At 42.4% G+C, this 16,786-nt stretch overlaps 2 protein-coding genes across 3 annotated transcripts; one reads left to right on the forward strand and one right to left on the reverse strand.

Annotated features, from left to right (window-relative positions):
* Positions 1-2,144: 2,144 nt before the first annotated feature.
* On the forward strand, positions 2,145-4,559 carry LOC306742184 (aquaporin-11-like; the record flags this gene model as incomplete). The annotated part of the gene is given in 6 exon segments (XM_079224526.1): positions 2,145-2,208; positions 2,257-2,372; positions 2,374-2,454; positions 2,456-3,086; positions 3,550-3,666; positions 4,459-4,559. Coding segments are annotated over 6 exon segments (1,110 nt in total).
* A 1,056-nt stretch (positions 4,560-5,615) lies between these two features.
* Positions 5,616-12,612, reverse strand: clns1a (chloride channel, nucleotide-sensitive, 1A; the record flags this gene model as incomplete). 2 transcript variants are annotated; one of them, XM_079225509.1, is made up of 7 exons in its annotated part: positions 12,182-12,612; positions 10,324-10,460; positions 9,939-10,079; positions 9,314-9,424; positions 7,945-8,118; positions 6,297-6,363; positions 5,616-6,178 (listed from the first exon to the last, which is right to left on the reverse strand). In XM_079225509.1, coding segments are annotated over exons 1-7 (750 nt in total). In that variant the 5' UTR covers positions 12,301-12,612. The 2 variants fall into 2 exon arrangements, with proteins under 2 accessions (XP_079081635.1, XP_079081634.1); XM_079225508.1 differs by lacking the exon at positions 5,616-6,178 and having other exon boundaries at positions 6,293-6,363.
* Between the last annotated feature and the right edge of the window lie 4,174 nt (positions 12,613-16,786).

Below are 16,786 nucleotides of genomic sequence, written 5' to 3' on the forward strand. Positions count from 1 at the left end.
AGTAGCGTACAGTAAATTAGTAAGTGTTACTTCCCACCACCGATCAAAAACTAAAAAGAAGTAGGAATTTATAAAGAATGTAATTCACCGAGTACTCTATCTCACATTAGTAAGACAAAAGATGAGGGAAAAGATAGTAAATAGATTATGTTTGAGGTGTAAAGATACATATTTCAAAGTTGATCAATACAAACAAAATATATAATAATAATGTAGTCTACATATATATTTAACATACATTAAACTATATATAACACAAAATATCCAATCAAATATTATGTATATCATGGGGCTTTACCATCTGTACAGAATACAACACCCTCTTTTCCTTGGACCCTCATGTATTGTCTTTTCAGAGCACACTGTGTGATAGTGTTCATGATCATTATGAAGGTGCCGCACTAAATGAGGAGAAGAATAAGAAGACAGGGCCATCTAGTGGTGAGAGGGAGGAACCACAGCTCCTCGCTCTCACCTTATTGAGTTGAGTTATTCAGCCTTTAGTGTAGGCTGAATAACTCACAGTTGATGACAAAATAAATACAATGATACTGCAATGATTTAGACCTGAAAATATGGCATCTTAAATATTCCTGTTTATTATTATTATAATAGTTACTTCAAACACTATAGGAGCTTATTATATCTGAGTGGCCAGGGAAGCTCGCTTTTGAACAACATCAGTCTGTTCCTTGAAGAGGTGATAACTAATAAAATGCCAGTTGACATGCGCCATCGTATTAAAACATAATCTGGGGAGGACTTTTAACAATCACAAGTAGAACATGCTCAGCCAGATGTTGTGTTAAGTTTAGGCTGAGCCCATGGACACACACTCACTGAGGGAGGTTTAACACTTGGAACGTGTCCAGGTCAAAAGATTAGAGTGAAGCAAACATGAACGTTTAAATTCATCTTTAGTTTGAGTTAGACAAAATCATTCCAAGTTTATCTATTTCCGCCACGCCGGTGTTAGCGTCTCTGCCACAGCAAGGAAGCTGTCTGTGGAAGGGCAAAGGCAGAAAGGTGACATGATACAGACCTTCCCGCTGAATCAGAACATGTGTGAGTCAACAGCATTAAAGCATGTCATGTTCCAGTAACCCAAATTACAAGTATGAACATGAAAATAAGCGTGACATGTTTCACAGTGACTGGAATCAACATTAAAACACAATACAGCTACATCCACCTTGTGTTGTAAAATCATGGGAGGAATCCGACTCTGAATTATTTATCAAAAATAGGATGCCATAAAGTTGCATTGCGGGAAATGTAGGATCCAGCTGTTTTAAAGTGCCCCCAAAGGGACATGTCTGTGATATTCTATTTAGAGGATAGTAGGGAATTCCTTGGAGATAAATGTACATATTTACCTCCCAAAGGAGGCCAACTCCTGCCTGACCTGTGGATTTGTTGCTGAGGAAAAAGCTTGTCCTGTGGAGCGGCTCTAACCTCCTCTGGTCTGAGAATGCCACAGTACCTTCTGCAGGGAGAACCCTTCTTCCTACATGATCCCTGACCCATTCAGTCTCTGTCCTATACCAAGAGGAGTGTTGGGCAGAGGGCAAAGAATAACATCAGCATTATAGACTTCTTCTGACACTCCAGTGGCTCAAGCATGTTTTTTTGGGGGGGACAATGGGCAGTCATGGGCTGTTCGGCTCTTCGTGTGTCTGACTTCACTAAAGGGTCTTTACGTCGTACGCCTACTATCTCAGAGGCAGCAGGTCACATCCTCTCAGTTTATGAGTTGCATCATGAAGAAAGAATGTGTATGGAAATCTGACAAGATGCACATTTCTTATTAATTATCCTAAAGATACAATAATACATGATTTAATTCCATGACAGCATCCCACATACCATTAGTGTTTGTTTCCCCAGCAGGTTTCAGCTTTGACCAGTTGTCTAACTAACAAGTCTAACTTCTGCAGCTCAACAGTGACATTATTTTGTATTTTGTGCTTCTAAATTGTTTGTTTATTAAAAAAAAAAAAAACTAATGTACAGTGGCCCAACATGGGCTGAGGCTCATATGCAGTGGCGCTATTGTCCTTCATGTCCACACAAGCTGCAGAAAACTGCACAAAAACTGCTGTGGGCTAAAGCTGCATCGACCTTTGGGAGTCAAATGAAACCAGATGAAGACTGAGGAAGAGGACGTGCAAGAGGCAGTGGAGGGGAGGAATGGCAAGCAATCAGAGAGTAGGAGGATAGAGGAGTGAGGGGCCGGGGCCGGGGCTAATGATGGAGGAGAGGGGAAAGGAAAAGAGGGGACAAAGGGAGGGAGAGGAGAACTGCGGAGTTCAGTCACTTCCGCACCATGTGAGCTAACGGGACTGAAGCTCATTTGCTCCCGGGTTGAAGCCCGCATCCTCCGGGAGAGAGCAGCAGCAGAAGCAGCAGCAGCAGCCCGGGGCGGTCAGAGACACAGCGGCTTGCAGCGCGGTCTCCCAGCGGCGGAGGACGCAGACCTGCCGTCAACATGACGTCGGACGTGTTGGTGTCCCTGTCGCTGCTCGCGGGGATCGTCGCGCTGAGCGACGCAACCCGCAGGTTGATGACCAGGGCCCTCGCGGACACCGGGCTCTCCGTGTACGCGGTGGAGCTCGTGTCCACCTTCCAGCTGTGCTTCTGCACGCACGAGCTGAAGCTGCTGTCCCAGGTGGGCGGCATCGAGCCTCGCCTCGCGCTCACCTTCACGTACCTGGCGGCCGTGGTGCACGCGCTCACCTTCGGCGGGGCCACCGGCAACCCCTCCGGCGCGCTCGAGCACGCGTACCACGCAAGGTTCTCGGGCGGGTGCGCCCTGCGGCGGATCGCGTGTCAGTTTGCCGCTGCCGCCGCCGCGCGAGCCGCGGTGCCGGCGATGTGGGGCGTCGGGTTGTCGGGGTTGCACGCGCGGCACAAGTTGCTCGGCTGCCGGTGCGTCAGCGCCATCCGCGCGCCACTGCCCACGGCCGCCGCGGTGGAGCTCGCGTGCGCCTTCGCTGTTCAGACCGCAATCACGCACACGCGACCGGTGGAGGAGAAATACCGCGTGCACGCCGTGGCTGCGGTCATCGCGGCAGTGGTTTATGCAGGTATGACGCTGTACTATGTTTAGTTGTTCCTCTTTGTTGATGTCTGACATCCAGCCTTGCTCATCTGCTCGTTAGGAGCAGATTTGTGTTGTTTCAGTTTCTTATTTAGCTGAATACATAAAGTTACATTAATAAATAATGACATGATGCTGGCCTTACCGGACTGCACAATAAACAAACAAACCGTTCTGTCCCAGTGTAACCAGTCCACTAAGCCTCTGTGTCCCAGTCCACTCATCCTTTCTGTACCAGCATAACCAGTCCAAGCCTATATGTCCCAGTCCGCTGCCACTCTGTCCCAGTATCTGTCATTCTTCACTACAGCATTCAGGCATCCAGCATGTGAGGAAGCCTGGTACCCCAAGGTGAGTCTGATTGGCTCACTGACTGAGCATTAAGCCACATGTTAAGGTATCCGTGTCTGTGTCTGTCTGTGTGTGTGTGTGTGTGTGTGTGTGTTCAGGCGGCAGTGTGACAGGAGCAGTGATCAACCCGGCACTGGCCTTCTCCACACAGTTCCCATGCAGTGGGAACTCCTTCCTGGAGTACTGCCTGGTGTACTGGCTGAGCCCACTTCTGGGTAAGACCCCTGAGGCCCAGCGGTCTCTGTTAGAGTCCCTGACCCTGGAACACATCCAGTATTTGACCCTGTGTTTCAGAAATGACATCTTCATGTTTTATTATCAAAACATGAGCATAAATATAGGATTCATGTTGTGGGTGAAAGTTACACGAGTATACTGCACCGGAGTACAATTTTGAGGTAATCTAACTATGTTTTAGGTATCATACCTGATACTCACTATACATTTCAGAGAGACACACTACACTTTTTATTGAGCATTTAAGTTTATCTACAGAAAACTACAGGTGGAAGTAATACTTACTGAGTAAGAGTACTCTGTTATGAGTAAAAGTATCAGCATAAACTTAAAGTAGCACAAGTAAAAGTACTCATTATACAGAATGGCCTCTTTCAATATAATTTATTAAATCATCACATTAATGCTTGAAAAGGTGAAGCTCATGTAAATTACTTTATATACTATATTAAGTAATTCACATGAGATTCATCTCTGTCTCCTATATTAAATATAGTGGTGACTTAATCACACATAATATATTACATGATGTAGATTTTATATTGTCTCTATGATGTGGTGGAGAAGAAGTATAAAGTAGCACAACATGGAAATACAAGTACCACAAAACTGGATCCAAGTACAGCTCTTGAGTAAATTAACTTCCATATGTTGACACTCATTGTCATGAACCTTTACAGAGGTGTCCATTGTCGGACGTTTCAGGCTGCAGGGTTCTATAAAATCTGCAGATTTTTTAAAACATGTAAAGTTTGTTCTTTCGGTTGCAGGGATGATGAGCTCCGTGCTGCTGTTTGATAAACTCGTCCCTCTGCTGTCGGGGAAGTCTCCGTGCCTCCGGCTCCCCCAGGAGACCAAGAAGAGGGTGTGAGCTTGTGGACATCTCAGACCTGGAGCACATGGGGTTTACTGACAGACAGCTGGCTCGCTGCTCAGCACAGCCACAAGTTAAGAAAGTAGCAGCACTGATATGCACTTTTTTTCTTCAGACTTCCATACCTCAAGAGCACATCTTAGAAGCATCTCATTTGAGATCTCATTAACAACGCATGCGCAAGTAGATTGACCAAATAAAAAAAATGGTCAAACACAAACAATTGTTCAGTTTTCACTCGTGATAAAAAAAAATTTAAAACTTGAGATCATGGTGCCTCTGCAACTGTTCAAATAAGTGAAACAGAGTGTTTTAACTAACACAACCAGGTTTGCCTTGTACTTGCATGACTTTAAGGCAGATTGCAGCACGTCAATCTCAAGCCTGCAAATCAATAAATTGCCATGTTTTTGTGTGTACTCCAACAAGTTACTTGAGCTAATTCACGCTATCAACTGAAACATTTACAGTAGAAAGTTGAGAATTGGATGTTACAAACTTTATTTGTATAATCTTTTAACAAATGAACAGTGCCTTCTTGAGAGAAAAAAATATCTTTTGATTTGTGTTCATACCTAATGTGACATTGCAGAGCCAAGCAGTGTAGGAATGTAGAGCACACGCTCCATGTGAGCACAAGTTCAACTAGTGCTTTTAAATGCTCTGTATAAAAAAGAAAAAGCTGGAAAGCCAGATTAAACTGTTTTATTGGACCCCATTTTGAAATAATGATTGATTGATCAGTGAGGTTTCAAATTGCAACCGACTGAATCTCGCTCCGCTCGCTGCTCCCTTTCCAAGTGTCTGAGAACTACGGTGGCCTTCAGGGAACATAGGAAACGTGAACGGCTCTCTATGGCGACCCAAATTGCACAAAAAGGTTGATGTCGCTACGACGTTGCATGTTACATGGACTGAGAAATGCACATGCCACTGCTCTGAATCCATACAAAAACTAAACTTGTGTTTAATTAAATTGTATGCATATGGTGAAAAATAAATTAAAAAATTCACAATACCACCTAGCTTACAGTAATGCAATATTAAATGGCAACACCTGTATATCGATATGCATCATATGGCCAGATTCTTGCCAATGCACCACCCCTCCCCACTCATTGTACTAATTTTTACGGCTTTTATCCTTTAATTGGAATAAATCAAACAAAAAATAGATACAAAAACTATGCATTTATTGACAGTTTAATACAAAGATATTCGTTTTCCTCTGCAGGAAAATCTGATATTAAATTGGTCATTAGGTACAAAACAAACAGAAACTTAGCGCTTTGTTTAGACAGTTAACAACAGGATCTGGGCTTCATCTCAAAAGTCTATAGTAGCTGACTTGACTTTATATGGCATACTTTAATAATATGGTTTGGACAAATTAGCAGAGATGAATGCGACTAGAAAAAACAGCAAAAAGCAACAAATGAGCTCTGATGAAGTGAGAGAAAATGTGGCAAGCTACAAAAAGAGACTAGTGAGATGATGTTTAAATACACAGGGAAAAGGTTTGTACGAGTAAGAGCTGAGCGTTAGAGAAGTGCTGCCGTCCTTTCCTCCAATCCCATGATGCAACACTGCATCGGTGCCGCTGAGGCGCCTTCCATCTACAGAAAGAGTGGGACAAGGCACGAGTGAACCAGACTGCTCACATTCTTGTCACTCGTGTGTATTTACTATTGTGATATTTTTTAATTCACGTTAAAGTCTCGCTGCTGTCGTTACCAGTGTTCGACGTCTGCGTCCTCAAACTGACCGGCTTCCATCGCTGCTGCATCCACCTCCATACCGTCTGTAAACGACAACAACAAGCACACCAAATTTGAACAGCATCCTATAAACAAAATCTGGTAAAATCAGCGGTTGTGTTTTTTTCGCAGTGCCCCAATATGCTTTGAATTAGTTTTCCTTCAGATCTCCGTCTTCTCTCTCTGGGACTGTGACATAATGCAAGTGAGAAGTTACTTTAAATTGAACAAAAAAAAACAACTAAAACTTGTACTTTTCGAACCAATAGTATCAACATCATATATTTAAGCTAGATTTCTCAGTTTCACAGAATTAAAACAAATTGTTTAATGCTGGAAACGGCTAATCCTCTTAGAGTCTTAAAAGCTGCATTCTCTCTCCTGACCACCAGGAGGTAACTCATCTGGTTGTATAGAAGTCTATGAAAAAATTCCTCTACTTCTTTGATTTATTCCCTCTTTAAACATGAGTTTATGGTCTTAATCTGTAGTTTCAAGTCTTCTTCAATACAGAATTATGTTAATTTAGTAAATTATGGTCCATTTAGAGTCAAATAGACCATAACACTTTTAAAAACCCACCTATTTTTAGGCCGTTTCCTCGAAAATTGCATACCCAAACTAAAAAGGGTGCATCTCTGCAACCACTAGGGCTATTTTAATAATTTGTGTTATAATAAAAGGCTACACATGTGGGATTTTGTTCAGATGTGTACATATCAATCTATATGTTACTGATTAAGAGTATTGAAGATGACGCACAGAACATTTTTTTAAAGGTTTTAGGTCCACCTAGAAAAAAAAAAAAAAAAAATCATTATTTCTTTGAAATGATGCAGCTTTAAAAAAGGTCCAAATCTAACCCAAATCATAGCACAACATGTGAACATTCTCTCTCCAAAGGTTGACTTTGATAAAGTGAAGCAGAACAAAGTTAGAGAGGGTTTAGTACAGAGAAAATTCAGGCAAGGACTTTTGCGCACATCTGTGACATTTGAAGTTCCTCATGTACTAAACCATATATTTCAAATTCAGGTTAATTTGGAAAAAACACGAAAGCAGAAGGTGTGGCTGTAACATAATTATGGGACTGCTACTGTTAAAACCGCACGCCACATTTCCACTGCACGGCTCCACTCAACTTATTTATGGCACCACCTTGGTCGACTTTCCAAGTAAGCCGAGCCGACACTACAAGGTGGAGTTAAAACACAGCGGACAACTGATCAAATGCCCCACTTTTTGTTTGTTCATTTACTTGACCCAGATTTAAAAAAAAAAATACGGCAAACACCACCCCGTGCAATTGATGTAAAAAAAGAAAATAAATCATTGAGTGTCCCGCTGAAGAAGATGATCTTCCAGCAGTTTTACGCAGCAACGCTACGGCGACCGGCTGCAAGAGCAAAGAACGTGTAAACTCTGCAGCGGAACGTGGACCCTGAATTCACGTCGGGAAAACGATATTGTGCGGGAGGAAATGTTGTTCGCAAACTTTTAGGTGAACTGCTTGAGGGAGAAGAAACTAGGGCCAGTGAGCATAGACCATAGACAGATGTTCTCCATCAGTGCCATCGTGTTGCAGGTGCAGCATAAAAGACGTGTGTGTGTGTGTTGACTCGTACCTTCGAATTCGGGGTTAGCTTCTTCGGTCCGGACCCCGGCCATGTGGTACTGCTGAGCGACCGAATGGGCCAACATCCCCTCCAGCCTCTCCAGCGTGGCCTGGCCCTCCTGCGTGAGGGTCGACAGACCCTCGTCACAGGTGTAGAAGGTGGGGATGTCGGCGTGGCCGTGCTCTGTGGTGGAGGAGAGAGACGCTGGCTTTAGACACACTTTAATCGAGTTGTGCTCAAATCTAAATACATCAAGTGTTTTAATAAATGTAGTTATTTGTCAACAATTGAAACTTTCCCTAGGATAACATTCACAAAAACATTAACTATAAATCTGCTTGCATTACTACATTATAATGTGTTACAATAATAATAATAAATGTGTATTTACTGCTTATAATCATTAAATAGTCAGGTTAAAGTAACTCGACCCATCAGAACCACACCTCTGGTTCTGAAAAGTGAACCCAAAGCTGAAGTGTCTTAAACCTATTTTCTACTGGCCAGCAGGGGGCGACTGAAGACATTAGAGTTCAAAATTCATCAGTTTTGTTCAACAGAAGGAGTTTAGTCTGTTCATGTGCAGGGATGGCTGCTGGACATCTTACCTGCTTCTGCAACCACAGAGTCCAGAAAGCCATGGAGATACAGACAGAAAGAGAACGTTTTATATCGTTACACTCAGTCCACAGCATGTTACATTATTCTGCTTCTCCAAAATTAAAATAAGAAGGGCGAAAAAAAAAGAAAACAAAGGAGAGAGGAGACTGCAGCAGTTTGACTACAAAGTGGGAGGTTTGCAAATATAAAAGTAAACAAAAAAGAAAAAAAAAGTACAAATCCAAAATATATGCAGTAGGGAGAGATATGTTTGTGCATAGTGTCGGGCGATATAGCGTAGAAATAATACATTGGCTATTTAGTTTGTCACGATAAACAATAAATATATATCTTGATGTTTTCACTAAAATGTCATAACAGTTTCATTTAATCCATTGTGATCATACATCATGATCACTTCAATAAACTAATCTGGAGTTTGAGGGAACACGGCTCATATATGACGGCTTAGAGGGCTTTTATTTCGAAATTCCACATCAGAATTTCCTGATGTTTTCCGAGTGACGCGCTGTTATTCTGAAGGGAAACTGGCCCTGTGTTAAAAGATAGAACCGATCCGGGTATTGCTGATGATGATGATGATGATGTGATAATTTGTACTCTATGTTCAATATACAGTCATCTACTACATCCCAAGTAGAAAAGGCAGCAAATACATTGAGTATATGCAATATAAGTATTAGTGGGTAGTAGTCCAGATTGTACACATTGCTGATAGCATGAGAGTGTGTGAATGAGCGTGTGTCTTTGTCCTCACCGGCCTCCTCCACGTCGTACTCTTCTCCTTCGAAGTCGTTGTCGGAGTCGTCGTCCTCTGGGTCGGGGTGCAGCGCCTGGCATTCGCACATCGCTGAGAACATGGGCTCCACTGCATGACAAACACACACCGACACACAATGACATTAGAGGCAGTGCTGCCCTCTGTGGTCAAGTGTAAACACTCACTATGCTCCGTTTCCTGTGTTACATCTATCTGCTTCTAATAATAAGTTATATTTAACCCAACTTGATTGTTTTAACCCAATGGTGCTGAAAAAAAAGAAAGTAGTATTACCAAAACTGCTGAAAATCCAGTCGCAGTTATTTTCCTGATATTTTGGACTAGTGTTGAATCATAATAAAATGCATTAATCAAAGGAAACTAAAGGGCTCCAGGTTTTGTAGTTCTTAGAAGAATTATTGTAAATTGGAGAAACTTCAGCCTCTTCTTGAAGTTGTTTTTTTTGTTGTGTATCTGTGGTTCTAAAATCTGATCACATGTGGTTTACTTGGTCATGAAAACATTATCAATAACTGATCAGAATGAAGATGTGATCCTGGCTGCAAAAAAAAAAAAAAAAAGGACATTTCAGTAAAAGGACCAGAATCAGTCCGACACTCACATGCCACCTTGTCGCTGGGCACAAACCGGATCTCTGTGATGGCTCCTAGATCATCATCATCATCATCATCATCACCGCCGCTGTTACTGCTGTTGTCTTCTTCATCGGCCGCTCCCTCTGGCATCGCGGCCCCGTTCTCACCTGCGAGATGGCAGCGGACCAGACATAGTAGTGAGACACAAGCCGTTAGAAGCTTCTTCTCCTGCTTTCACCGGAACCTGTAGGAGGTTTCAGCATGAGGGTTCACGTGGATGTTCTCCACACATAAGATTTTAAAAAGGTGTTCTCAATGAAGAAACCGTAAGTAGCAGATCTTAAAACAGGACATGAAAAAATTCTCAATCTGCCCCTCAATATCAAATGTAATCCTTTGCGTCGCCCTCACCTGCAAGTTTTCCGTTGACCATGACGTACAGGTGCTCCTGTGGGTAAGCGCTGACGTCTCTGGAGATGGCGTGAAGGCCGATGGTGGGGTACTCCAGAGAGAAACCCATCCCAGAGCCGTCGAACCACGACAGGCGCCTTCTCAAAAAAACAAAACGGTTGTTTGTTCATAAAGGGTGCCGGCACATTTAATAGCACCAGACAGGGGCAGGAGACATGGGAACGGAGGGAGACGACAAAGCTGCAGGACCCACACAAAAGGTTAATATGTCACTTTCAGGAGTGCAAAACACGTTCTGAATACGATTTCGGAAACCATCGACTTTTATTCAAAATGTACCGATTGTTTTTGGGCAACAACTAATCTGTATTTTATTCATTAATCAATTACCTGCTTCAGTTACTAAATGTCATAAAAATAGAATTTAAAAAGTAATAATTTCCCAGAGCAAAAGGGTGAACTCTCATTCATATATGACAAAGAAAATAATAAAATCCTCAACTTGAGAAGCATTTTGCTCTTTGAACTAGGGCTGCAACAACGAATCGATACAATTTGATTATTAAAAGAGTTGGCAACGACTTTCCTTATCGATTCGTCGTGTCGCGCCATTGTTACGTTACACAATAAATCGTGGAGATGTTTGAGCAAGGAAAGCACCCGGCTACCAGTACCGGAGATCATAACGGAGAATGTGAGGTCTTTGGCAAAGACGCGCTGGTAAAGACTGAGAGGGTCATCTGAGTGAAGCCTCATGTGTTTCACTGAGACATGGCTGCACGCGGATTTTCCGGACCACAGCGCGTCGGTTTCCGGCTTCGGGCAGACATGACGACGTGATACTCAACGGTGAGAAGAGAGGTGGCGGGACCGCAGTGTATGTGAACGAGAGGTGGTGCAGTCCCGACCGTGTGTGCGCGAAGGAGCGTTTCTGTAGCCCGAACATTGAACTGTTAGTCACGTGCCACTATCAGCTGACGCTTGTAGTGTTATGTGTATAATAAGTTTAGGAGACCGCTGTATCTTTGGCTAACTTTATAAGCTCAACATTAGCATAACACTGAGACTGTGACTGACAGGTTCGTACAACTCCAAGAGCGGACTGAACACGGCCTAGTCCTGCTGACACCCAGGTATGTTACTCTGGTGCAGAGGCCGTCTGTGACCACCAGGACTGTGAAGAGGTGGTCTCAGGACCAGGACTGTGAAGAGGTGGTCTCAGGACCAGGACTGTGAAGAGGAGGTCTCAGGACCAGGACTGTGAGGAGGAGGTTAATGACGCCCTGCAGGACTGCTTTGAGTCAACGGACTGGGATGTGCTGAGTGGACCACATGGGGAGGACATCAACAGCATGATGGACTGCATCACAGAATACATCGATGCTTTTTTTTTTTATCCGAGTCATCGAAAAAAAACTCATCAACAGATGAATCGATTCTTAAAATAATCTTTAGTTGCAGCCCTACTTTGAACAATAAAACAGACTATCAAAATAGGCTACCATAGAATGGGAAGTAAAAGGAGTACTCTTACTTTTTAAGTACATATTTCGTTATTATATGTACATGCATTGGAATTTGACAGAGTACTTGTTACAGTTTTGTATTATTACTTGTACTTAAGTAAATGTAAAGAAAAAAAAGTATAGTTATTATTTTGAAAGGGACTAGCCCGGAAGTGGTTAGCCCGATGAGCCGTGTTATGCTGCATCTGTTATTATTACACCTTCTACCAGCATATTAGTGTAAGGAACACAGTGGCTGTAATAAACACTGATAACTCATCAAAGTAAACGCCACTCTAAAAACTGGAGGCGGTGGTTTGGGGACAAAAACAAGCGCCACGTGCATCACTCACGTTTCGGCGACGTACAGCGTGCCGCAGCCCAGCTTCTGGCCGTCCAGCACCACGCTGGTCTCGGCTTGCTCGTGCCGCACTCCCTCGGTGGGCGGGCGGAGGTTTTTCAGGAGCACCATCGTCCGTGCGACCGGAGACGTCTGCGGGCCCGCTGGTGCAGGCGGCGGGAGAGGACAGGAACCGGACTCAGCTGTCAACAAGAAGCTGCGTGACCTATTTCGTGCCACAAAAACTCGCTAATTTTACCGGGATAATAACACTTTCAGAAAATGAACGCTCGACAGCTGAAGGAAGCTAAACCGAGAGCCGGGCTGTGCGCTTCTTCTCTGGGATTAACACAACCCGTCCAAGCCGACACGGGCGGTGTGAACGCGTTGAAGTAAACAAGTTAGTCTGCTAACCTCGTGAAGTGTCGACCTTTCAAGGCTGAAATATCGCGGCAGGACGTATCGAAGCAAAACGTCCAAAAAAAAAGTGTCACGTGACCGCCACTTAGAAATCGTGGCTCGGAGTTACGTCTGTTTTTTTTGGGGGGGGGGCTGACTGCAATACCAAACGTTTAGGTGCATACCGCCACCAACCGTACCGGAGTATGTAGTACAGGAAACATAAATAAAATAGAACCAAACCACCTTTTATACTACTACTTACTACTACTTTATACTTTGTACTCTAATTGTTATGTTAATTTATTCCCCTTATATTTAGTGATCTTTCAGCTTTAGTCTTCAAATGGATAACTCTTAATTCCACATTTCTTCCATTTTAAGCGCTTTCTCGATTTCATTCCGTGTCTACAGCATCCACACCGACTTCTGAACGCTGTAGTGACACAGTGTAACCAGCAGAGGGCAGTGTACGTGTTCAGACGGGACGAACGGTACGTGACCGAGACAAGCTGTAACCATAGACACAATCAATCAAGCTTCCGGTGAAGACTTTCAGAATAAAACGCACAAAAACGTAAAACAATACTCAAAGCCCCACGTGCCTTTCAAAGTCTTTTTGTATTTGTACTTAAAAGACACATCTAATTAATAGTGACAGTTGAAATTAGGACATTCATCAATACATCCATATATAAAAACAAAAAACATACATTAAATATATTTAATACCATGAATAAAAATGAGGCAAAGACACAGCGTGTTTTTGAGGAGATGCCAGGGATGTTGGTTTTAATAACTTAGAAAACATTCATGTTACAGCAATACTACAGTAACGGTACAACAGAGAAATGGAAGAAGCCACATTCACCTCCAGTGAATTGAATGCAGATTAACATTTTAAAACCAACAGATTCTGCCACAGTGCGAAACACAGATGCACACCGGGTTCAGTGGAATGATTTTGGGGTTGGGGGGGTTTGGTGGCATCAACACACATTAGCCTGATCTTCCTTTACTGCCAACACAGGTGGGGGGGATTCATCTTGTTTCAAAGAGGCTTTTTTTAAATTGTTTTTTTACTATCATTGATATCCAAATGCTGTCAGATCACAATGAGAAAACAGATGGGGGGTGACAGATTGTTGGTTCTGCCTCCAGAGGGGAGTCCAGGTGAGCTCATAAATTATATTAAATCATTCTGACGATCAAGATGCCGCATTAAGGGAATTTTCCACCACAGCCTGATTTAACTGAAGAAACAAGCATCATTTGAAAAGAGATAACCTGTCTGAAGAGCATTTGATCTAATTATTATCTAATTGGTGTCTTTTTCCTCACAATGGATTCCCACAACACCTGCTCGACTTTAGGAAAGTACCTGAAAGAACAGTAGCCAACATGCATCAGAGAGTGAGAGGGTGGGGCCAATATGTACCAGTTATTTGATGCTTTTGGCAAACTGAGAAGTTCTTCTGCACAAAAGTCTGCATATGTGACCCAAAGTTTCTAAACACTGACATTTATGCAAAAAAATTATAAAAATCAATGGATAATTCTCTGAATTCAAGTTGTGAATTCAATGTTGCCAAGGCTAAATATAAACCACTAATATATACTGTGAGGTAAAGACTTGATTAGTTTTTTTTTGTAATCATTATGGTATGTTCTTCAAAGTTACTGTAAAGGATACAACATTTGTCGACTAAAGTTTCAGACCATCTACTGAACCGGATCCCCGGTCAACACCTCTATGAGTTGGTGACCGCTTCACAGATTGCACTCGGTACGATACATTGGTACACACAGGCAAAGGTAATAAAGTGCCCGACTCACTAAAAAAGAAACTTCATGGAACGAAAAGTCGAAAAGATGTATCTTTCTTATCCGAGTCTCTTTATGCACAGCTCCAGATTAACATCGACCTTGAAACATCATTTTATACATTTCTCAGACGAGTCATGTTACAAAATACACTTTCACATGATCCGACATGGGGAACCATAACTCTTCTTAAAAAGGGGAACTCCTCCAACTCTTTACTGTATAAAAGTAGATGTTTGTCGAATTGGATTTGTGTGTGTGAAGATCAAGAAAACAGAAGAATCTCCTTTGACGGGTTGAATTCTTGCTGGTTTAAGGAGCTTTTCAAGACTGATCATTGCATTTTGGTTATTTTTTTCTTCCTCAAACAAATGTTTTTTTCTTGCACCTTTAGTTTGAGAGTAAACTGCGTTTGTAACTCGAGTAAAAATATGAACATACTGTACTAATGTTTTCGGTGGCTTCCGCTGCTTCGTGTTGTGCGTCAGGAACCGTGTTCTCATGCGCGCTCAGGCTGTGCGAGGCTCCAAGGGTTGTTTGTTATCAAAACACAAAGAAAACGAAATGAGGTGGACTCTGGAGGATCTCCCGCCTCACCACATCACAACCAGAGCTGCAGACTGATCTGGATCTGGATTTATCAAACTGATAAAAAAATTAAATAAAAAAAAGAGTAAAAAATCCTTCCACTTCTACTCACAGCTTTGAAGATTAAACACCCTATTATATTTCTTAGGAATTAGAAATGACTCTTCTGAGACTTGTGATTTTAGCATCATAAAATAATAATGAATGTGTATAATTCAGAATCGGGTGGATTTCACTTTATATTTCTTTATCAGGGGTTCAATCAACAAGAATAAATGTCAAGGTATTTGGTTTGCAATCACCTTTTGTGCATTGTATCATCTTTTCTGTATCGTTTGTTTTCTTGCAGGTGGGACGTAAAGTGTGCTCCATGCTGCTCTTACACTGTGAGTAGAAGGGAGTTGCTCGTTAAATGGGTTTTATTGCTCGCTTTGGAGAGTTGGGAAGATTTCATCTTAAAAGTTTGATAAATCCAGGCTCAAGAATTTGGACATCATCCGTTTCAACTGCTGCTTCTTTATTTTTCCACTGAAAGAAATGTAATGAAAGCTCGGCAAGGATTAACTTTTGAGTCGGACTTTCTGCATCTAAAAAAGGGGGAGGAATCATTAGATATTCAAAGTGACCGGTTGCTTGATTTGCGACCAGTGAATACAGCGTCACAAACTCCTGCCCTTCACATGTGAGAACAGCTTTACCGGCGTGCGGCGCTGGGATGAATGTGAGCGGTACTCGGCTCTCCGTCAACGTTCTGGGACAAAGCCAACGGCCTGCGGGAACCTCGAAACAAAACGAGCAAACTCGTAGTTGAAACCTCATCGGTCCACACATCACTCACAGCAGCATCTCTCCTCCTCTCCTTCATATAGAAAATAGAACACTATATTTTACAAGAAGACTAAGAGAACAGAACATCTACTATCTTACAGGAACGGCGCACAGGCAAAGTATGTACAGCAAACGTGGTCTCCACTGAACCACGGCGTGTTTGGAGCGCGAGGGCCGACCGGTCTGAAACCGAACACTTTGGCTCCCAGTAGAGAACATCCAGGGTGTCCCTTGGATCCAGAATGTGGGCCGAGTTCAGCTCCGTGAAGGGATCGTCTGGATATTTTGAAGTGGGGTTGTGCGAGGAACTTCTCCAGAGTCAGTGTGTTAGCAAAGCAATAATGCGTGTCTGTTTCTCCAAACTTCATCTACTGTAGTAGTCACTGACTACGGAGAAGTACCTCAAACAGCCACTTCAAAAAACTAAACCAACCCTGTAATGCCAAATGAATAAGGATCATTCTACGTTCTGACGATGTCGTTGCTGACTTGTTTTTTATTCGCATCTTGAGAGTTTGAACTACATGATTTTACCCAACAACTGAGTTTAAATGTCTGGATCCTCTGAAGTCTGCATTTAACAGAGCAAACATTTCTAAGATTGAGGACACAAGCACTGAATCTTGTGCAGCCAACAGTAGGAATCACTTTATGTACCTCTAGTAGGATCCAACCATGCAGATAGTTTAATATATATATATATATATATATATATATATATATATATATATATATATATATATATATATATATATATATATATATATATATATATATATATATCTCACAATGGAGGTGAATACTTATTTAGTTTGTGGTGCTCACTGCACTAGAAAAAAGGTGCATTTAAAAGTCACGTGACTTCTTGTTAACTAGATCCTTTTTGGTCTTTTCTCCAGCATAGAGAGAGAGACAGGAAACATGGGGGAGGAAGACAAGCAACCAATGTCCCCCGGCCCGATCACACCGAGATTGTTGC

This window comes from Taurulus bubalis (genome assembly GCF_910589615.1).
Source record: "Taurulus bubalis genome assembly, chromosome: 10".
Taxonomy (NCBI): domain Eukaryota; kingdom Metazoa; phylum Chordata; class Actinopteri; order Perciformes; family Cottidae; genus Taurulus; species Taurulus bubalis.